The following is a 21576-nucleotide window of genomic DNA, read 5'->3' on the forward strand; positions in this document are numbered from 1 at the left end:
AGGTAGTTAGCATCTTCTGCACTTGGAGTACTGATCTGAAAGACAGTTTCATTAGTAGGGATTTGCAGGATGTTTTGAGCTTGAAACATTCTGACTCGAAACGGGCCATTTCAAGCTCAAAACAGAAGCCCTTCAAATGAAAGGCCTGTTTCAAACAGGGAACGGAACGACCCCATTTCGAGTTGAAACATTTCGAGTGTTCCGAGCACCATTTGGGGGGCGTGTTTTTCCTTTGCTGACTGGTTTTTTGGCCTAGGCTTGTGGTTGGCTTGCGATCTCATTGCTTCTTGGTTGGCTTGTTACCATACTATTCAACTTGATATGATTGTTCTGAACTAGATCTGTCAGAACAACTGGCTTGACTGGTTGTTCCAACAGGCTTGGAACGGAACGCAAATCATGTACCGTGCACATCCCTGTTCATTAGCCCAGCCCTGTTCACACGTTATGTTCAACACTTGTACGAGTCTACACAAGTACAAATCTGTATGCAGGTACAGTTATTCACGTGTTGTATTGAACACAGGAACAGTGGTATGCTTCCTGTAGCCCTAGTATTCAGACGTTTGTACAAGGTTTCAGCTCCAGAAGTGAGTCTGGAAGTCCCACCCTGGCACATGGCTCAGCCCCTCCATGATGCCACTCATGGTTACTGTGCTCTCTGCAGAGGCAAATGCCATTAACAGTCTTCTAGGCACTTGTGTGATGGGCACTTCTGGGGTGGTCCAGCCTGCCAATCACAGAAGCAGCTGTCATTACGAAGTTACGGTGCTTGCCTCTGCAGACACACACCACAATAACCATGAGTGGCACAGTGGAACAGGACTTCTGGACCCCCTTTCAGTACTGAAACCGTGTACGTCTGTTTCATAGCAAACCTCCAAATAGGGCTACTCTGTTTTATACATTTGAAAGCCTGTACCCAGGTCAGTGTTCCCTCTAATGGGGATTCCCAGATGTTGTTGACTACAACTCCCAGAATCCCCAAGCAAAAGCCACTGTAGCTGGGGATTCTGGGAGTTGTAGTCAACAACTTCTGGGGATTCCTGTTAGAGGGAACACTGACCCAGGTTCACTTTTAAAAATAAATGCAGGTACAGCCATTCACACAAAAACATATGAGTGTGCAGACCTTTGTACCATATAACAACTGGATAGGGCTAAGGTGGGCCATGCTTCCAAATGAATGGCCAATACATCTTCTGGCATTCCAAGATCTTTCTCCTCTTTTAGATTGATCTCCTCCCCACCCCCGCCAACTGGACAACGAAGTCTGTGTTCAGGATTGTCTGTGAGGATAATTTCATGTGTGATAAGTGACAGGAAGCACGAGTGACCTCGCACATCCTGTTTTGTGCTTCCTGTGTGATGTTTGTGTCTCTCTTTCTCAGGCTTTAGCTGCATTGCTTGAGTTTACCCTCTGGCCATGATGCAGGAAGCCCAAGGAAAGGACATGCTGGTCCGTCATGTGTGGAATGGCACACAGTATCTTTCCTTAGTCCTCACGCTGGTGTGGCGTAGGAACCAAGCTGAGGCCCAGGAAGCCGCAGTTCCTCCTGAGCTCATGCAGTGCCCCAAGGCGAGCCTCAGGCCCACAGCTGTAAAATGGGGATATACCCACTGACCCACATTGCAAAGCTTTTCTAAAGGTTATTGAGATAGCATCCATGAAATGCTTTGGATGTTCCATCGTTTCCCCATCTGTTGTATGTCTTGATGGGTTTTAAAAAAATGTATTAAAAGATTTATATGCCATCCTTTGGCAAGAAAGCTCTGTTTATTAGAATTGTATTAAATGCCTGTCAAGCCACCTTGAAAAAGCAGTTTATAGGTTAAAAGTTGGAGTACCTTTTATAGAGAGAGAGAGAGAGCATTGTTGTGCTGATCCTACTTTCCAGCATATTTGAATATGGATCACACAGTGTGTAGCAGAAGGGGGCAGAGCAGGAAGAGAACCTTTGTTTTTATGGAAACTTCGAATTTTTATGGAAAGTTAGAATGATCCATTGGATGCCCAGTTCCTGTGAAAAGGTGACCCTAAAGATTATCAGGTTTCAGTTGCTAGTTTTGTTAGGGAGAAATGCACTCTCTCCTTTTCAGTCTGTGTGCATGTCTCACACTGCTCCAAGCAGTGTGCTGGAAGGACTTTTAAAAAAACAAATATTGCTTTGTTTTCAAATAAAGACAAAAGTAATTTAAAATAAAACAGGTAGAGAGAGAAATGTTAGCTGAATTTTGCATTGCCTGCCGTTCTGCTTTTTCCAGCCAGGTTCTCAAAAGCTGGCCAACGTGAAGCATCTGCCCCCTCCTCCCCTCTCCATGGAAGTCGAAGAGGAGACTGAACAGGGAAGGATCTGGGCTCTTGTCTTGTGTGCATCTAACTCGAAAGGCAGCTGTTGCCTGCCATGAAAGAGGGGCCTGCACAGACCCCTGAGACTGCCACAAAGCATTGCCTGCACCTTGATCTTTGCCTCCAGACGTCGCAGTCCAGACTGGCTATGAAAAGGCCAGGAACTCCTTTTCTGGCTATGAGGCCCGGATGCCATCTCACGCAGCTTTTCCCACAGCCCAGCAGCAACTGCTGAGAACATGGAATGGAGCAGGGGGAGCGGGAAGGATGGCCTTTCCCACTGCTGCTGTGGGAACTCGCAGCTGGAGAGAAAACCGTGAAGTGCAGCTCTGGAACCTCCGGGCGGAATCAATGGTTGTCTCTGGCTGGCAGCTGCTTCTCGAGGTCTTCCCAGCTTCCCTCTCTTCCCTGCAGACATCGAGGCCTGAAGTGGGGGTCTTCTGCACACCAAGCAGGTGCTCTGCCCTGAGCTATGGCCTCTCTCGCTGTTTGTAAAGGCACTTTGCACACTCAGTCTCCCACCACATGGTTGGTCCTGCGCATTTCCCACTTAAGTGGCTTCCTCATGCATTTGGAATGCAGCGTTCCTGGGTCTTTCGCCGTGCTGCAGAAGATGCTTTGGCTGGAGAGCTTGGGCCATGCCTAGCCTCTTCCACATTGCGAGAGGCCCTAGAGCACACCTGAGAGTGTTGTCTCCCTAAGTGACTGCTTGGGTTGTTGGTTGTGCCTTCGGGCCAACCCCAAATCGAAGGATCAGCTGCCAGGCAGGCTTGAGCTCTGCCTACTCTCTGTTTAAGATTTGAGCCTCTCTCTTTCTCAAAGGCACAGGGTGTGTTTCAGTGGAAAACCAGAGTGGACAATACAGTGTTACTGTACTAAGCAATTGGGCAGCAGAGCCTTTTAAAGCACATGAGAGTGGAAAGTCAGAAATGGGGAAACCCATTTCCAAATGTGCATATTAGGGGTTCCACTCCCATGCCCTGCTTCTCGGATCAGTTCCTGTCCCAAATCAACGATCTTTGTGATCCCAGCCCAAGGATCAACCCTCTCACTCCAATGACGCCTTCTCCGAATCACATCCCTTTCCCCTTGTACGTGCCTCTCTCACCAAGAGACTTTCGAAACTCCCTGCCCCCTTCCTTCCCCAGGGATCCTGACGACAGTATTTACCCAGCCACTCCCAGCAGCAATTCACTCTGTTTGTAAAATTCCCTTCCCCACACTTCAGAAATGTGCAAGAAGAAGCACTCCAGGAATGGGGACTCTGCGTTTTCAGCAGTCCTGCAGATCGGCCCTGCTCATGTGGTTTCGGCACACGCGTGACCAGGAGAGCTGGTCTTGTGGTAGCAAGCAAAGCAGGGCCCACCCTGGATTGCATTTGAATGGGAGACTCCCTGACTGAGCATTGTAAGAGATTCCCCTGAGGGGATGGGGCTGCTCTGGGAAGAAAGATCCCCTGCCTGCTTGCATGCAGAAGGTGCCCAGTTCCCTCCCTGGCAGCATCTCCAAGACCGGGCTGAGAGGGACTCCTGCCTGCAGCCTTGGAGAAGCTGGAACTGCTACCAATCTGAGTAGCCAAGTTGGAGCTAGATGGACCAAGGGTCTGACTCGGGAGAAGGCAGCGTCCGATGTTCCTATGCACCTCAGACCATTGCTGCACCGTGATGTGGTCTCCAGCTGGCCTCACGGGAGCAACCCCTCGCCACCGATGGTGGGGCTCCAGCTAATCTTGCATTTCTGCTCAGTGTGAAGCTGCTGGGCCAGCAACCTTGTGCAAAGAGCTACCACTGCCATTTTGCCGGAAGCGAAGTAAATGGGGAGGATTCCTTCTTGGGCAAACCAGCCAAGGCAGAAGAGGATGGCCTTGAACATCCTGGACTTCTGGACCAGGGTCTGGGTTTCCCTCGTGCTCCATCCTGGCATTCAACTCTGTTGCCTTCTGAGCCAGTGGAAACGCCCTCCTGGGAAGGTGGCGTCCCCTCGTCTCTATCGACAGTGGTCTACAACCTTTTAATTGGCTTTAACATGGAAAGGGAGAAACAGTTTGGGTGTTTCCGTGGGTTTAAGCCTCAGCTTTGCATTAAAGCTGCACAAATCTGCAAGGAGCCCAGCCTGTGCAGAGGCCTGGTGAAGACGGAGCAGCTGCATCTGTTGCCTGACAAAGGGCCAAGAAGCCCGAGAGCCGGTGGAATGATGTCCGTCACCAGGGCAACCCGCTGGTGCCAGCTGCAGCCAATCCTTGAGCGGGGAACCGCCTCCCTCCCGCCCCGACTTTGGGTAAAGGTCACTTGAGTCATTCTTAATGGGGCTGAAAGGCCAGGCAGCCGCCGCTGCTGCTCCTTTCAGCTCAGCTCTTTTATTCATTTTCCACCCGTCCCTTTTTGCTGTGGCATGTTTTGCGGAGGACTGAGGCTGCCTTTGCAGTGCAGATTTTGGAGGCTCTGACGGGGGGCTCTCTCTAGAGTGAGGGTCAGCAGCAGGAAGGAGAGGGTCTGGCCGTTTGCAAGCCCCCCACCCCACCCCGGGTCGCTTCCTTGAATCGGTACTGAAATGAAGATGCCTCACCTCAGTCATCTCCAGGAAAGTTGAGTTCAGGCCCATTTACACGTTGTGCTCAACACTCGTATAATGAGTGTACGGTGTACAGCTCAGGTACAGCTCTGTACACAGGTTCAGTCATTCACACATTATGCTGAACGCAGGCACAGAAGTACACTCCCTGTCTGTACCATGCCTCTGAAGGGAATGTATCCAGGTTCACTTTTGTAAGGCACACAGGTACAGCCATTCACACAGGCATGTGTGTGAGTGCACAGGGATCTGTACACTCGTACAGCATAATGTCTGAATCGGGCTTTCCTTTGGGGGTTATCTGCAGCCCCAGGTTGTAGATCCAGCATCTTGGAAAGGCTGCTTGGGTGAGTGCTAACTGCGCAATCCACAACTGTCTGAGGACAAATAGCCGTGGGGGTATATTTGCTGTGCCGGGGAGCGTCCGAGCCAGTGATAGAGGAGCCCAGTGAGGCCTCGGGGAGAGCCCAGAGCCTGCGGCCTGTGCTCTGCAGACAGGAAGTCCCCAGTCCAGCCCTGGGCGGGGAGAGGCGTTCTGGGCCTGGGGGGCGGTTGCTGCTGCCGCCGCCACCACGACCAGTGGCCCCTGCGAAGGGCAGCCGAGTCGTCTGTCCATGTGTTCTGTGGGCTGGGCTAGGTTGCAACCCTGCTTCGCCCAAGGAACCTACTTCGAACTCCGGCTGTGTTTTTGAAAAGTGGGATTGAAACTGGCTGGCGATCTCCTGTGCAGATAGCCCTTCAATGAACTTTCAGGCATGAACTTGGAGAAGACCTGTGAGCTGTGTGGTGTTAAGCTCCCGAAACGAAAGCCCAGATCTGTGCCATTTTTTGTCCTGTCAACTAATAAGCCTAGGGCCTCCAGGTGTTGCTGGACTACAACTCCCATCAACCCCCAGCCACAATGCCATTGTGAAGGGGTTTGTTGTGCACTGGCCCCCTCCTCTTGAGTAGGGCTGATGGAGTGGAGGCCTTGGGTAGGCTCAGAATCGCCAGTCTATACCGCCCTTCCGAAAATGGCTCAGGGCTGTTTACATAGAGAAACAACAAAGAAATAAGATGGCTCCCTGTCTCCAAAGGGCTCACAGTCTAAAAAGAAACACAAGATAGACACCAGCAACGGTCACTGCAGGGATGCCATGCTGGGGCTAGAGAGGGCCAGTTACTCTCCCCCTGCTAAATAAAGAGAATCACCACGTTAAAAGGTGCCTCTTTGCCAAGTTAGCAGGGGTTAGCATTAGACTGTTGCTGCTACTGTTCCTAGGGTCCTTTGTGTGTGTGGGGGCGTGGTTCAGAAGTGTGATGCTGGGCAGCCGTCCCATGGGGGTATTGATTTCCTGAGGTCCTGTTCTCTTCTGGGGGCTGCAGTGAGTTCTCTGGAAGGCTTCTCATTGGGGTTGGGATTTGTCTTGGTCCTGACTAGTGATGTGGACTGGAAAATATCTCACTACCAGATTCTTCTGCAGAAAACTTTGCGCCCCACATCATTGCAGATAGCAGGTCAAGTCAGTTCCCAATGTACTTCGGGTGTCGAGTAAATTTGCATTGTAAAATTTTCTATGGAAGAAATGTATGCAAGATGAGGGAATGTGCATGGGGGAACCTTTCCAGTTCAGCATGTCAGAAAACCCATATCGCTGGCTCTGACACCAGTAATGGCCAGGCGGATGCCTCTGGGAACTTGCAGGAAGAGCCAGATGATGTTGTTTGCCTCCAGCGCTTGAGAGACCCTGAGAGCCACACTGGCTTCCTTGTCACGGCCTGCAACTTCCTCCTCCTCAGTCCTTACTGCCTTGAGAAAGCCATCTCAGCTCGTGGCCTGAACCCCACCTTGCAGCAGCGTCTTCCATGAGGTATTAGTTCTGCTCATGTAGTGAAATGATTTAAGCCTGTTCTGAAGCTGTTGCCAGTCAGTTTGCTGGCATTTCAGGGAGACAGAATCATTTCTTTTTGGCTCTCCACACCAGGACGGCCAACCGAGGCTGTCCAGTGGTTTGTTGTTGAGCCGCCATCATCCCCAGACATAATTTGTTGTGCTTGGAGATGATGGGAGTTGTAGTCCAGCTACAGCTGGAGAGGCTCAGATTGGCCAGTCCTGCTGGCCCTTGAGCACAGGAGCTGGTTAGGGACATAGGAAGCTGCCTTCTATCGAGTCAGACCCTTGGTCCATCTAGCTCACTATTGTCTACCCAAACTGACAGTGGCTTCTCCAAGGTTGCAAGCAGGAGTCTCTCCCAGCCAGGGAGGGGACTTGGGACCATCTGCATGCAAACAGACAGGTGCTCTTCCCAGAGAATCCCCATCCAAGGGGAATATCTTACAGTACTCACACATGTAAAGTAAAGTGTGCCGTTGAGTTGATGTTGACTCCTGGCGTCCACAGAGCCCTGTGGTTGTCTAGAATACCAAAGGGGACAATTCATGCTTGCTACCATAAGACCAGCAATTATCATTATTATTACTATTATTATTACTATTATTATTATTATTACATTTTATATCCCGTTCTCCCTCCCAGGAGCCCAGAGCGGTGTACTACATACTTGAGTTTCTCTTTCACAACAACCCTGTGAAGTAGGTTAGGCTGAGAGAGAAGTGACTGGCCCAGAGTCACAAGCAAGGATCTGTAGTGAGGGCTATAAATAAGTGGCATCCTAAACAGCCAAGAGTGGCTGCTGTCCCCAGCCTCTGTGAGGAGGAGCGCTCCTAGCCAGGGCTCCAGACAGCCTGGAACAGGAGCCTTGCGGGAAGGGGAAAGGAGGGGCACCCTTGGTCTTTCCCCCTCTCTCTCGAGGCCGCCTTTTGCTGGGCTTTATAATGCCGGAGGTTTTGCTTTGAGGGTGATGGAGAGCTCTGAACCTGAGCATTTTATTGTTATATACATTTTTGGAGCCATTTTTGGAAGGGTGGTATAGACTGGCGATTCTGAGCCTACCCAAGGCCTCCACTCCATCAACGCTACTCAAGAGGTGGTTCTGGAGAGCAGGAACGGGAAAGGTGTCCTTTCCCCTTTCCTCCCTCCTGAAACATCCCTATGAGGTTAGTGGAGAGGAGGAGAGGATGGGTTGGTTTTAAGTTTTGTTTTGTTTTTTAGCGGCAGCAACAACAAAACATTAACAGTGTGCATCCCTCCCGGATTCTCCCTTTCAGGAAACTTGCAGGAATTGGTCAGGGGCTTGAGCAGGCCCGTGCCCGCCTTCCTCCTTCCCGATGTTCCTGTACCTTTTCCCTTTGGCCCCAGCATCATTCTGAGTCTGAACTGCAGACGTGAGGGACAGAGGCTCACACCGCCTGCCCTTCTGGTTCCTTTGGACTCTTGTCCCTCTCCACCTCCCCGCTCTTCCCAGGGTGGAAATGAGAGCCGCCTGAAAATAATAATAGAGCAGGCCAGGATTCTAATGGAGCTGTGACAGGGAGGCAGCACGGTCTCTTCTCCCCTACAAAGGGTAGCGGCGGCGGCAGCGAAGCTCGGAGTTCCCCCTTTCCAGACAAAGGAGAGTGGTAGGGTTTTTCTGTGCCCTCCACATTCCAATAAGGTCCTAGAAGAAGCTCACAGGGCTTTCTCTCTCTTTGTGTTTCTTCTCATTTCCAAACGGGTACACCTCTGCATACGAGCCGTGCCTGCACCCCACAGGTATAGAGAAACCGCTCCCTTTTGGGGTGAGGAGCCTTGTTTTACTTCCAGGCTGGGAAGTGCAAGGCCTCCTGAGTGGGTTCTTCTCAGACTTGGTTCCCCAGGGATTGTTGGACTTCAGCTCCCATCACCCTCACCCATAGGGGCCTTTGGCCATGGTGCTTGGGGATTATGGGAGTTGAAGTCCAACAACATCGGGCGACCCAAGTTTGAGAACCCTGCCTGGTATACACTATACACAGTGTCCGCCTATTTTCTGCAAGTTCAGTTCCCAGGTTCTCCAGAAAGACATCCAGTCTCTTGCATCTCGGGGTGCTGGTCCTGTTGTCTGTATGCCACCACATAGCTGTCCATTTCATTTGCATTCAGCTTGGTGGCCGACATCTCCACTAGAATGGAGGAGGGGGCTGCCTGTGAAGCACCTCCTCAGCCTTGAGTATTTAAGAATCTTGCTGTGTGCTCAGTGGATAGGAGGGGATTAGTTTTTTGCCAACCCCCCCCCCCCGAGGTGCAGCCCCTCGGAACATAATTAGTGGTTTTAAGGGAAAGGGGGATGGAGTGGTTGTTGAAAATTGCCTCCCCATGCACAGCAGGATTCTGGGTTACTAAATGCCGTGGGGGCGGTTTGCAGGCAGTAGCTCTGCACCATTAAAGGGGTGTCTAATGCCAGTGTTTTCACCCTGGGTTTAAGGCATTGCCTTTTACAGGCCTGTACTGCCCAAGCCCAGGATGTTTTCTCTCATATAGGCCTCTTGAGTTTGTGGAAGTCTAGTAGCAAAACTTTACTTCCATGAGAGGAAATAAATGCTCCCCTCTCGCGCATTTTTTGTTGTTAGCAGCTGCACCCAGAGTTCCAACAGCTTTAGAGCCTGGTCTGCTCAGGCTGGTAGTTTCAAGCCTATTTATTTATTTATTTATTTATTTATTTGATTTCTATACTGCCCTTCCAAAAATGGCTCAGGGCGGTTTATACAGAGAAATAATAAATAAATAAGATGGATCCCTGTCCCCAAAGGGCTCACAATCTAAAAAGAAACATCAGATGGGACACCAGCAACAGTCACTGGAGGGATGTTGTGCTGGGGGTGGAGAGGGCCAGTTACTCTCCCCCTGCTAAATGGAAGAGATGCATTTGTGCTGCTCATGTCTTAGTTCACTGCATAAATGGTGTATTTTTAAAATGCTTTTAATGACTTTATGAGAACTTCTTGTTGAAAAGTGGAATACAGTGTTTAAATGAATTTTACACAAACAGAATTAATGATAATGGCAAACAATTTGCTTGTGATCAAAAGACAATAGATCTGGTTTGTAAATGAATGGATTTACCTCAGTTCTTTATGTACGATGCTTATTTTTGCCAGCCTCTGTCTTGCTCAGCTACTTTTTGAGCTGACAAAGGCTGAACAGCTTCCGTGAGCCGGAGAAAGACGGAATAGTTTTCTGAAATTTCACTTATTTGTCAGCTCTATGCTTGACTCTGGATGTCTTTATATACACAAGGGATGTCTGCTTTCCAGATCATGGTAGTGCATGTCACTGTTGAAAAGGAAACCAGATCTTCCTTTATTGCATTTTGGGAAGATCTGTTGGTTGGTCTCCCCAGAGATAAGCAGACATCTGGGGCAAAGAAAGCCAAGCCCTCTGTGGAGGAGGGAGAAGGACGGGGGGGGGCTCCCCCTTATGGCCCCCGGGGGGAGGGTGTGTTTGTGTCCGCTCAGCTCTTTGTCAGCCCAAGATCATGTTTTTCCAGACATGCTCCTGCTTTGGAGGAAGCAGCTTCAGCATCCCCTTCTCCCTACTAAACAGCTGAGAACAAGAATGAGCATCGCTAGTCTCTATATTAAGGGAATCCCTCCCTTAGCTATTCTTGATCCAAGAGCATCTATTATAAATTTTTCAGCGACAAGCTCTTTTCAGAAACGGGTCCGCATTTTCAGTGAAGAAAGACACACGTATAGCAGATGGCAGACATCCTGAGATATGCAGGTCTTCAGACACATGTCTGCAAAAAGCCACAGAGGAAGCAGCCTTGATTGCTGCCAGATCCCCAACCCTGGAAGTGTAGGCAGGTTCATTTGCATGCTGTCTTCAGTGCTGTGTTTTGCTCGAGCCGTTGTTTCGCTTGGTTCTGTGTGTTAAAACTGCAGCAACAGAAGCAGAGAGAGGTGCTCTTCCATTGGGAAGCCTCCTTATGCAATGCCCTTGTTAGTAACTTGTAAAAAGGCAGCTGCTTAAATCGAAAGGCTACATTTCCGCTCCTCTTAAAAGGTTTGAGCTAGTTGTTTGGTGTCCTGGGCTTTGTTTTCAGCTATGCATGGTGCCCCAAAGAACTCTCTCTGCTTCCTGAAACATATGGCAAGAGAGGCAGGGATTGTGCGTGGGACGAGAGAGACAGACAGACAGACAGGCTGGAAGGCAGCCTGGATACTACAGGCCCTTCCTCAAGCACCGACAGGCATCCTTTGTGGCAAGTGAAGTTCATCTGCCCCTTGGGGGAATCCTCTGGAGTCCGTAGCTCGCCTGTCCCTTTCCTCTGCTTTCCCCAGCCTCTTACTTAAGAGTGGGTTACAGTGTTGCAGAGTAGTTAGTACTTATCCTCTATGACCCAGTTCACGCGTAACATCAAACTGGAGTTAAACGTGGCAGAGGTTGGAACTCCAGTACGTCCAGACGTGAGAAACCGTGGTTTTGTGACAAAAGCAACCTCTGGTTTGCCTTGCCAAACTCCAGATTGAACCTTCAGTTTGCACAAAGGTTTACCACCAAGACCTCCAGTTTGTCCCCCGAAGCATTACGTCCTACTCCAAACGCCACCAGATCCGCGGTTTTGTGCCCATCTTCAAAGTGCAGTCATAGATGCGGCAGTGCAGACCCGCCCAAGGATGTGGCAGCTCTGTGCCAGTGGCACTTCTGGCTGGCTGCTTCTCGGAGAACCAACCCCACCCTGGTTCACAAATTGAATTGCACCTGATTCGATTTGAATCAATTCGAGATTCGGATCCCTCCCATTAATTCCCCCAGATTCCCAGCTTTCTTTTTCTTTTTCTTCTTTTTTTAAAGCTAAGCTCTAGCCCTTGTAGAAGCAGAGTTATGGAGCAAAATGTGTGGTCACTATTTTTCAAGTGTTTGGATTCTTTGGTGTATAAAAACTTTCCCTCAGTGAATCCCTATGAGGATTTATTACACCCCTTCATTTCTTCTATTCATTTTGACTGTCTTTTGGACAGTGCCAAATGTCAACTACCATGTGCCAACTATACCCCCCTCCCACCCGCAAGGCACTTTTAAAAAAAATGAAAGCTGGGGATCCATGTTAGGGTTAGGATAGGGTGACTTCAAATCTCCATTTTTTCCTATGGCAGAAATATACAAAATCAGTAAAAACTTTTTAAAAAAAATCATTAAAAATCAACCAAGCACCCCACTGCCTTGAAACCTGGCTGGTAGGTGGCACCCATGGGGACCTACTCATCTTTCAAATTTGGTGCCACTAGGGCCTTGTTAAGTTGTCCAAATCAAATCAAATTGAATCAAATACAAATCAAATCTGGGGTGATTTGGGTGGGGGTAGATTTGGACACAAAACAAATCAGGGGTGATTTTGGAGGGGCACAAATCAAATCAAAAAAATTGATTTGTGCACATCCCTGGTCTCTTATGCAGAGAGAGGGAGAACCTCTCAGTTGAATTCAAGGCAGCAAGTAAGGAGCAGACAGACAAACCGTGACTCCACACCTAAATCAGGACATAGAGACATTCACATAGAGAAACATGCCCCATACAAAGAACTGTGACAATGTCTATGTCAAAATCCCAACATATAGAATGTTTGCATTTTTGCTTAAAAAATAAAATCAAATCTGTACTCTCAATGCAAGATTACTTACCGTAGATTTGTTGCTGTTCAAATCCTATGTCATCCTTGGGGAATTTTAACAGCCACCTTTTAAAATGCTTGGTAGGACTGTAAGCATGGATAAGTGAAGCTACAAAAGAGCAATAGGCTGCTTAAGGCCTGAGGCAGATATCATGACAAATATTTATATACTGCTTTTTAATGAAAGTGCATTGCAGATAGGAATGATTGCATTATCATATCCTCTTATAACAGAATAAAAAGTCTACTCTCAAACGATCAAAAAATCCCTCTGGTAGTTTAACCCTGGCACTCCAAGTCTCCTCATACAGTTCAGCCTTCATGACACTTCTTGAAGATGCAGAAAGCAAATTTACAAGGAAAGGGAAATTTGAAACTGGGAGGTTCTGTGCCCCACGCGGGCCCCCCCCCAAATTCATCTTCCCTCTGTCTTTATTAGTTTGAAGTTTTTAGGAACATAGGAAACTGCCATATACTGAGTCAGACCCTTGGTCTATCTAGCTCAGTAGTGTCTTCACAGACTGGCAGCAGCGGATTCTCCAAGGTTGCAGGCAGGAATCTCTCTCAGCCCTCTCTTGGAGATGCTGCCAGGGAGGGAACTGGGAACCGTCTGCTCTTCCCAGAGCAGCTCCATCCCCTGAGGGGAATATTTTGCAGTGCTCACACATCAAGTCTCCCATTCATATGCAACCAGGGCGGACCCTGCTTATCTATGAGGACAAGTCATGCTTGCTACCACAAGACCAGCTCTCCTCTTCATCTCTCTTTGCAGAGAGATTGCTGTGAAACATTACTTGTAGTACTAGGTACTGAAGTTATTTGAGAGGTAACTGATGTCACTCTCTCCCAGAATGCCTCTCTGCTGTCTGACTCTGGTGCATGGTTAGGGTTGTCGAAAGGATGCCATTAGTAAGCCTTCGAGATCAGATTCCCCTGCTGTCTGAGCAGGCACCTTTTACAACTTGTGATTCTCTTTACTGAGCAGGGGAGAGCAACTGGCCTCAGCACAGCATCCCTCCAGGAGCTGCTGCTGGTGTCTACCTTATGTTCCATGTTTAGATTGTGAGCCCTTTGGGGACAGGGAGCCATTATTTATTTATTTATTTATAGCTATGTAAACCGCTTTGGGAACTTGTGTTGAAAAAGCAGTATATAAATATTCATCATATATACATATTCCAATATCATGATGAGACATTTTTCTTATTGTGAGCTGCCTGGAGAATATTTATATGGAAGGCCGAAGTAAGCACCGGAGCTATTCTGACGATCAGTGGGGAGCGGGCGAAGGGTGCTCAGCCCGCTTTCCACTGATCGTGAGACTCACCAGGCTCGCAGCCGAGCCTGGTTGAGTCAAAGCGGGTCACCCGCTTTTGTAGCGAGCACTCCACTAACCCGGGCTTCCTGATCGCGAGTAGCCGTGGTGTGGCTCCATGCCATGGCTACTCACGAGTAGACCCCAGAGGGGAGGTGAAAAGCCACCTCCTCACTCCGGGGGTCTCTCCAGTATGCCCTGCACACTTGCGCAGGGCATACTGGAGCTTCCGGGCGCTGCACAGCCATGCAGCCCCCGAACTCCCCGGGCTCCGCCACGGAGCTGGCAATCGTGTGGGCGGCTGATCCGGCCACCCAGGGCTCCCACCCTGATCGTCTGTAGGGAGAGCGGGCTTAGCCTCACAAACCGGGTCTCGCTGATCGAGAGACCCGTCTCATTGACTTCATAATAAGAATTGTAATAGCAGAGGAAGCAATCCCTACATTATGCCAGACTGTATAAGCTGTCTCATGCCCCACAGCACATGCTCACGCCAGGCAATTCTAACCCACTTGAGTGATTATGAGTGTGGAACCCACTGGGTGGTGGTTCTTCCCCATGAGGAATCCACGAGTGGTGGTCTTGAACAGTGAAGGGGTCTTGTGTTGTGTAAAAGTGCATCCTGGCACTGTGGAAGGGATATGGCAGGCACATTTCTCGTGCGCATGCACACACACCCAAGTATGCTGTATGCTGTACCAGCAGCTCCCCTGCCGGTCTCTGCCATCCCACCCTACAAGCAGCACCTCTGGGACACTGAGCTGGCTGCTGTTGCTGTGCTGCTGAACCTTTGCCAGAGGGCAGCAATTCAGAGTCCCCCTGGTAGCTTCTGGGGCACCAACCAGAGCTGCCCCAGCAAGACCCAAATGAGCAGAGGAGAGCTGGTCTTGTGGTAGCCAGCAGGACTTGTCCCCTTAGCTAAGCAGGGTCTGCCCTGGTTGCAGATGGATGGGAGACTAGAAGTGTGAGCACTGGAAGAGATTCCTCTTGGTGGATGGAGCCGCTCTGGAAAGAGCATCTAGGTTCCAAGTCCCCTCCCTGGCAGCATTTCCAAGAGAGGACTGAGACTAAGATTCCTGCCTGCAACCCTGGAGAAGCTGCTGCCAGTCTGTGTAGACAATACTGAGCTAGATGGACCAAGGGTCGGACTCAGTATATGGCAGCTTCCTATGTTCCTATGAGCAGAGAGGCCCGCGCAAGGCAGTGCTGCCAGAGCAGCTCTTTGGATGCAGCAGCAGGGCTTCTGTCCCGCCACTTCCTTGAGCAAATGCAAGGTTGTCGTCTGTCCCCGGCAGCTGGCTATGCTTGACTCAGCCTGCGAAGCTCTGCGCAACTGCTTGGTTCAGCACAACCGGCAACGGAGTGCACAGCCCACAAGCGGAAGAAGCCGCCTCCTGCTTTCTCTTCCTCGCGCCTCTTTCCTGCAGCTTGGCCGTGAATTCTGCTGGCTTCTGGTTTAGCCGGGGTCAAAGTTTTCTCTGCTTCTTCAGTCTTTTTAGCCCTGCACCTCAGTAACTGGCCTGGGAGTGCCCGTCGGATGACGAGAGGGAAGTTTGCATGGAGAATGTGACGGTCGCCTCCTTCCATTCATCTGGAAAAGGGCCATGAATGGGGTTCAATAAAGCAACAGTGGTCATGTTTTCGGTCATTCACTGTTGCTTATGAGCTCTTTTCTTACCGCAGTGCTGTCCTTTGGCGGGGGGAGGTACAAACCCCCATAGAAATGCATCCATGCCTGCCATAACTCAATACTTGGCTCAGAATAAATCGGGCAAAATTAGAACAGACTTGCAAAAATAGTCATACTTCCCCAGCATGGAGGCAAAAAAGAATCTGTGCTGCATTCCGCTGTCCCTTTAATGGCCTTCATGTCAAAGGCAACATTTTACTTTGGTACCCAAAAGGAGGTGATGCAATTCATGGTTTTTTGCCTTTAGCTCCCTAGTGCTGCTGACTGGAAGGGGGAGAAGGGGGGCTGAGCTCTGCCACAGCGATGGCAGCAGCTGGGCCGGCGGCTGCTTTGGCTTCCTCCTCCTGACCCCCCACCCCCTCTCTGCCTTTCCCCTCCCACAGTATGCCGAGACTTTGCTGTCCTGGAGGACCACACCTTGGCCCACAACCTGCAAGAACAAGAAAGTAAGTCTCATCAGACAAGCAAAGCTGGATTCTGTGCCTTGGGGAACTGCACCAATCAAGCCAATTTGCCCAGCTTTTCTCTCTAGATATAGATTTAGTTCTCTGCCCTTCTGCTTTGTCTGATATGGATTTGTTACTCCTGGGGGGCCAGGGAGATGACAAGAGCTAGGCAGGATCACATTGCCCCAAACAAGGCTGGTAGCTTTGTTTAGCCGTGTCTCTGGCTCCTTACAGGCTTTTGCCCTCAGACCTGCAAGCAGAAGGACTAGAAACTTGCTCTTTCAAAACAAAACAAAAAGCAGAAATGCTCAGGGAGGTGAATTTTGTGCATGCATTCTGTAGCCCCACAGAACTGCAGCACAAGATGCTGCTAAGGAAGAACTGCATCTGTTATGCAGAGCTGTGGGCTTTTGGTGTTTTTGGGGAAAAAAGCCAGGAGCTGGACATTCTGTGGCCTCCCATACCTCTGGATTAGGTTGCAAGCCTCTGTGGAGGGATTGCTGTGATTTTTTACTTGTACTGGGCTTAGCCCGTTCTCCCTGCACACGAGCAGGCAGTCTGCTCCGGGCGGCCGCCCACATGACCGCTGGCTCCGTTACGGAGCCGGCGATGGCTGGGAGGATCGGGGGCCGCGCAGCCCCCAGAAGCTCCAGCATGCCCTGCACAAGCGCGCAGGGCATGCTGGAAAGACCCCCAAGCCGGGAGGCTGCTTTTTAACCTCCCAGTTGGGGGTCTACTCGTGAGTTACTGTGGCACAGAGCTGCACTGCGGCGACACACGAGCACAAAGATGGGGTTAGCGGAGCACTCACTCCACTAACCTCGGCTAAGGGCAGGGGGAATTAAGCAAGTTACCCGCTTGTAAGCCACTGGGTTAGCCTGCGTGCCCGGTGGTTTACACAACCAGTAAAAACCGGGCTCCGCTCTCCTAGCCTGATTTTTGCTGGTTGTGAGAATAGCCCCATAGCATAAGAATATAAGAAAGGTCCTGCTGGATCAGCCCCAAAGCCTATCTAGTCCAGCACCCTGTGCCCCACAGTGGCCCACTACCAGATGCCTCTGAGAAGCCCCCAGGCAAGAGGTCGAGGCCATGCCCTCTCTCCTGCTGTTGCTCCCCTGCAGCTGGTATTTGGAGGCATCTTGACTCTGAGGCCGGAAGTGGCCCACAGCCAGAATAGTAGCCATTGATAGACCTGTCCGCCACGAATTTGTCTAAGTCCTTCTTAAAGCCATCCAAGCTGGTGGCCATCACCACATCCCATGGCAAAGAATTCCATAGATTAATTATGTGCCGTGTGTGGAAAAAGTACTTCCTCTTGTTGGTCCTAAATTTCCCAGCCTTCAGTTTCATGGGATGACCCCCGGTAAGTTCGAGTGATGTGAGAGAGGGAGGAAAATGTCTCTCTCTCCATGCATAGTTTTATACACCTCCACCATCTCTCCCCTGAGTCGCCTCTTTTCCAAGGGAAAGAGCCCCAGATGCTGCAGCCTGGCTTCATAAGGAAGGTGCCCCAGGCCCCTGCCCATCCTGGCTGCCCTCTTCTGCGGAGGAGGCAATCCCTGCAGGATTCTCCTGTATTTTTCTCCTGCCTTCGTAGGGTGTACTTGTGGGTTTGATTCTAACCCCCATTCGTGATGTGTGAGTCTTGAACCAGTTCTGGGTGAGGAGTCTCAGAGGGGTGCTCTTGTGTCATGTCCCGGTCGAAGAGAGAAAGCGTGTGACCGTGCAAGCTAATGCCACATTGCTGCCACTCCCACAGAGGACCCCTATGCCACCCCCATGTGTAGCTTTCCAGAGAGTGCTGGATGTGGGGCAGGCACAGTTGGCCTCTGGGTGCTCACCTGGTGGCATGCCCCACATGCCTCAGGGGAATGGCAGGTGTATTGGCTGCCGCCTTGTATTTGGGTGCTTCGCTTAGGGTTTGAGGACTTCTCCCCGTAATCATCAGTGTCCCTCTCATGTTTGCGACATGCGCACCCCCATTTGGAAATAAAATGGCAGCTGAAGGACAAGTAGAGCTTGGGGTGGGCTCGTTCCTTGTTGCAGATTCCCTCAAAATCCCAGACCTCCCCCAGACATTGATCCAAGGTCTTGAGCACTGTGCTCTTGGCAGGGGGTGGGTGGGGTGGGGGGAGCCCGGCAGCTGGAGTGCAGCCGAGGGCCTTGTGGTCCTCCGAGGGCCTTATGGCCTGATTCTGCCCCTTTGTGTCTCCGTGCAGTCGAGCACCACTTGGCAACCAACATCCAGCGCAACCGCCTCGTGCAGCATGACTTGCAGATGGCCAAGCAGCTGCAGGAGGAAGAGGACCGCAGGGCACACGCCCGGACCCAGGAGCACCACAAAGATAGGTGAGCGGGGGAGAGAGACGGGGGCCATGCTCTTTCGCAGGGGCAGCTGTCGAAATATCTCATCGGGCTCTGTCCAGCTATAGAGACACACAAATCACTGTCCATCCAGCGCAGTATGGTCTACTCTGGCTGATAATGGCTCTCCAAGACCTCAAGGAGAGAGAGGCTCTCCCCTTCTTCATTTGCTGCTTGATCCTTAGGAGCATAGGAACCTGCCCTATACTGAGTCAGACCCTTGGTCCATCTATCTCAGTATTGTCTGCACAGACTGGCAGCAGCGTCTCCAAGGTTGCAGGCAGGAATCTCCTCTCAGCCCTATCTTGGAGATGCCGTCAGGGAGGGAACTTGGACCCTTCTGCTCTTGCCAGAGCGGCTCCGTCATCCCCTGAGGGGAATCTCTTGCCGTGCTCACACATGTAGTCTCCCATTCCAATGCAAACCAGGGCAGACCCTGCTTAGCAACAGGGCAACTCATGCTTGCTGCCTCAAGACCAGCTCTCTTCCCCCTCCTTTTGATGGGAGATGCTGCTGGCCTTTGAGCCTGGGGCCTTCTGCATGCAAAGCTAGGGCTCCTCCCTGTACCAAACAACCACCGTTTGCAGCTGACAAGGCTTTGGTCCAGCTATCCCGGCACTGTCTGCTCTGACTGGTCCCAGCACTCCAGGGTCTTGGGGAGTGGAGGGTTCCCCCCAGCCTTGCTCTCTGAGATTCTTTGAACTGCAGATGCTGCCAGTGTTCGACGAGGCAGCCTCCTGCAGGCAAGCCCCATCCTGTGCCCTGCGTGCTCTGCTTCCGCTGAAAAGGGCCTTTTGCCAGCATGGTGTGGTGCTGGGGATCCCTTCTGCAAGGCAGATGATGCCCTGTATCGGCCCTCTTGCAGCGTTAGGAGCACAGAAGCAGGTTTTCCACCCACTGAGCTCGCAGCCCATGGGGGAGACCTATGAAGGTTGTACGATGGGTGAGTGGCAGGGCTTTCCGTGTGGTTGGGAGGCAGCTCAGAGGGGGGAGCCCCCAGACCCCTTAGGAACTGACCTCTTTATGCACCCACACATCTGTGCTTGCAAGAGCCGCTTGGTAATTGGAAACTCTGGCAGTCTATTTACACCCCAGTTTGTTACAGTTTTTTAAATACCCATTAGCTGTTTGGGGGCAATTATGATAGAAAAATGGGGAAATCTTTATTAAGGGTTATTGTTTATATTACAAAGGTGAAAATACATTGGAGTCTCTGATAACCTTAGTGTTACTTCCGGTGGGATTCTGCACACCCTATGATACTGTATCCCATGCATAATTCCCTTCACCTCATATTATCCTGGAGATTTGAACGGATAACCCCAAACCCTAAAAAGATAACCCTCCTTTATTGCAATTGCTGTATCAGTCTGGCGTGAACAGTAAGAGTGAGTGTGTGCATTTCTGTGTGCGTTCCTCACATCTGGGGCATTTAAATCCCGTTGCCTTCTCGCCCAGTCAGTACCTCAGAGGTCTGCAGGAGGTTTTCGTCCCCCCCCCCCCCCGCCCGCTTCTCTTTATCTGGGATCTGATGCCAAAGCCCCACTGCATTAGAGGGCTGCAGCTCTGTGCCAAGAGCCCCTGCTTTGCTTATAGGACATCCGAAGTGCAACCCCCTGTCTCTCGTTCTGAACACTGGAACAGAGGAGGCTGCCTTCTGCTGAGCTGGGTGAGGGGTCCATCTAGGACTGACTGGCAGCAGCTCTCCAGGGTCCCAGCAAGGATCTTCTCCAGCCCTGCCTGGAAATGCCGCCAGTGAGCGCGCCTGGTACCTTCTCCCCGCAAAGCAGAGGTCCTGCCACTGGGTTACAGCCGCCTCCTCTGTCTCTGGGGGCAGAACTGGGCAAGAGCCCTGCCTGAGCCCTGGGGGGACCTTTGCCATTTGGCAGACAGCCTGCTCCCCCCCCCCAGGTTCCTGGGTCATCACCGCCAAGGTGTAGAGGCGTAGGAGAGGGTTAGCAGTTTCCCATGGGGGGGCTGCTTGTCTCTGAGCCTGTGGCAGCAGCCTGAACTCTGGGCCACCTTTCTCGCTGCCTACGCCTGCAGAGCTGAGACTTCCTCCTCTCCCTCTGCCTTGGCTGTGTGTCTTCCAGAGAGCGGCAGGACTGTGAGATAGCTCAGGAAATCCAAGTCAAGCTGGTGATTGAAGCGGAGCAGCGGCGCCGGCAGGAAGAGGACGATGAGGTAAGCCTGGAGGCTGTGGGCAGAGAGGAAGGTGCTTGGTCTCATGCCAGGCTTGCTGAGCGCTTCCCCAGAAGCAGGCTGGCTAGTTCTCTTGGTGCAGTTGTGCGAGGCAAACACACTGTTGCTTGGGAACCTGTCCCCAGCAGCCAGAGAGGACATTTCCAGGTGGGGAGAGGGAGGGAGGGGCGCGAGTGCTGGCTGGTCCAAGGCTGCTGCAGCTCCTAGCCAGTGGGGAGCAGTGCTGCGGGCATTTGGCTTGGCCGTAGAGCCCAGGATACAGGGCAGAAGGAGGGGATTTCCAGGGTCCTCAGAAGTGTGCAGCGTGACTCATGTCCTTCCTTTCTCTAGGACATTGCTCGGATTCTGCAGCAGAGAGAACTTCAGGAGGAAAAGAGGAGGAAGAAGCCTCCTCCAGAGCCTTTGCAACACGGCCCTTACGAAGAGGGCTACTGTCCAGAAAGCAGAGGTAACGGCCCCTTCGGGCCACGCGTGTGGCACAGGCAGCGGTGGCCAGTTGGCTCTAGGGTGGTCTTGCTATCCTGGCCTCTTGCCAGGAGCCCTGCATGATGTCGAAGACTTTTGGCCCTTGGGTGATGCCTCCAGAGGGCATCCTGCGGTCACGGGAGCACTCACACCCCAGAGAGGGCCTGGCAGGTTGGCTTCTCCCAGCTCTTCTCCTGCTGGGCCCCTGAACCACATTCCAAGCTTGGCAGAGTTTAAGAACTGGTTTAATGGCAGGAGCTGCTCAGAGGGAACTTAGTAGGAAACCTCCGGTGTGCAGACAGGCTTGGCGTTTGTCCTGCTGGGTAGCAGCCTCAAAATGGCATGAGGACGTTTCCAAACTCCTCCTTCTCTCTGACTTGGGTTTTATGCATTGTGCAGCTCAAAATCTGGTTGCTAGTGGAAGCTGAGGCATTGCAGGTGGGGTGTGGGTCTTGTTCCTGGGCTCACAGCACAGCGGTTGTGGAGAGGGACCTGATCATGGGCACCGGTGGTCGATGCTGACTGCACCCTCGGGCGACCGTGGCGGGCCTTGGTTCTCCTTTCGGGCCTGCGGAAGCGCTAGAGGCTGTTGGTGATGGTGTGGTGAGAAATGATGCGCTGCTCTCGGGAGATGGTTCACGGAGGATGGATGCACAGAATGC

The 21576-nt window shown here is 51.4% G+C and overlaps 1 protein-coding gene across 2 annotated transcripts in view; it reads left to right on the top strand.

Annotated features, from left to right (window-relative positions):
* CCDC50 (coiled-coil domain containing 50) overlaps nt 1-21576 on the top strand; it is a 56649-nt gene that overhangs the window by 5763 nt on the left and 29310 nt on the right. For both annotated transcript variants that reach the window (XM_053309239.1, XM_053309238.1), the window contains exons 2-5: nt 15821-15883; nt 18103-18232; nt 20341-20431; nt 20780-20897. In XM_053309239.1, the coding sequence (XP_053165214.1) occupies nt 15821-15883; nt 18103-18232; nt 20341-20431; nt 20780-20897 (402 nt within the window). The remainder of the gene's footprint in view (nt 1-15820; nt 15884-18102; nt 18233-20340; nt 20432-20779; nt 20898-21576) is intronic.

Source organism: Hemicordylus capensis, chromosome 3, assembly GCF_027244095.1.
Source record: "Hemicordylus capensis ecotype Gifberg chromosome 3, rHemCap1.1.pri, whole genome shotgun sequence".
Classification (NCBI taxonomy): domain Eukaryota; kingdom Metazoa; phylum Chordata; class Lepidosauria; order Squamata; family Cordylidae; genus Hemicordylus; species Hemicordylus capensis.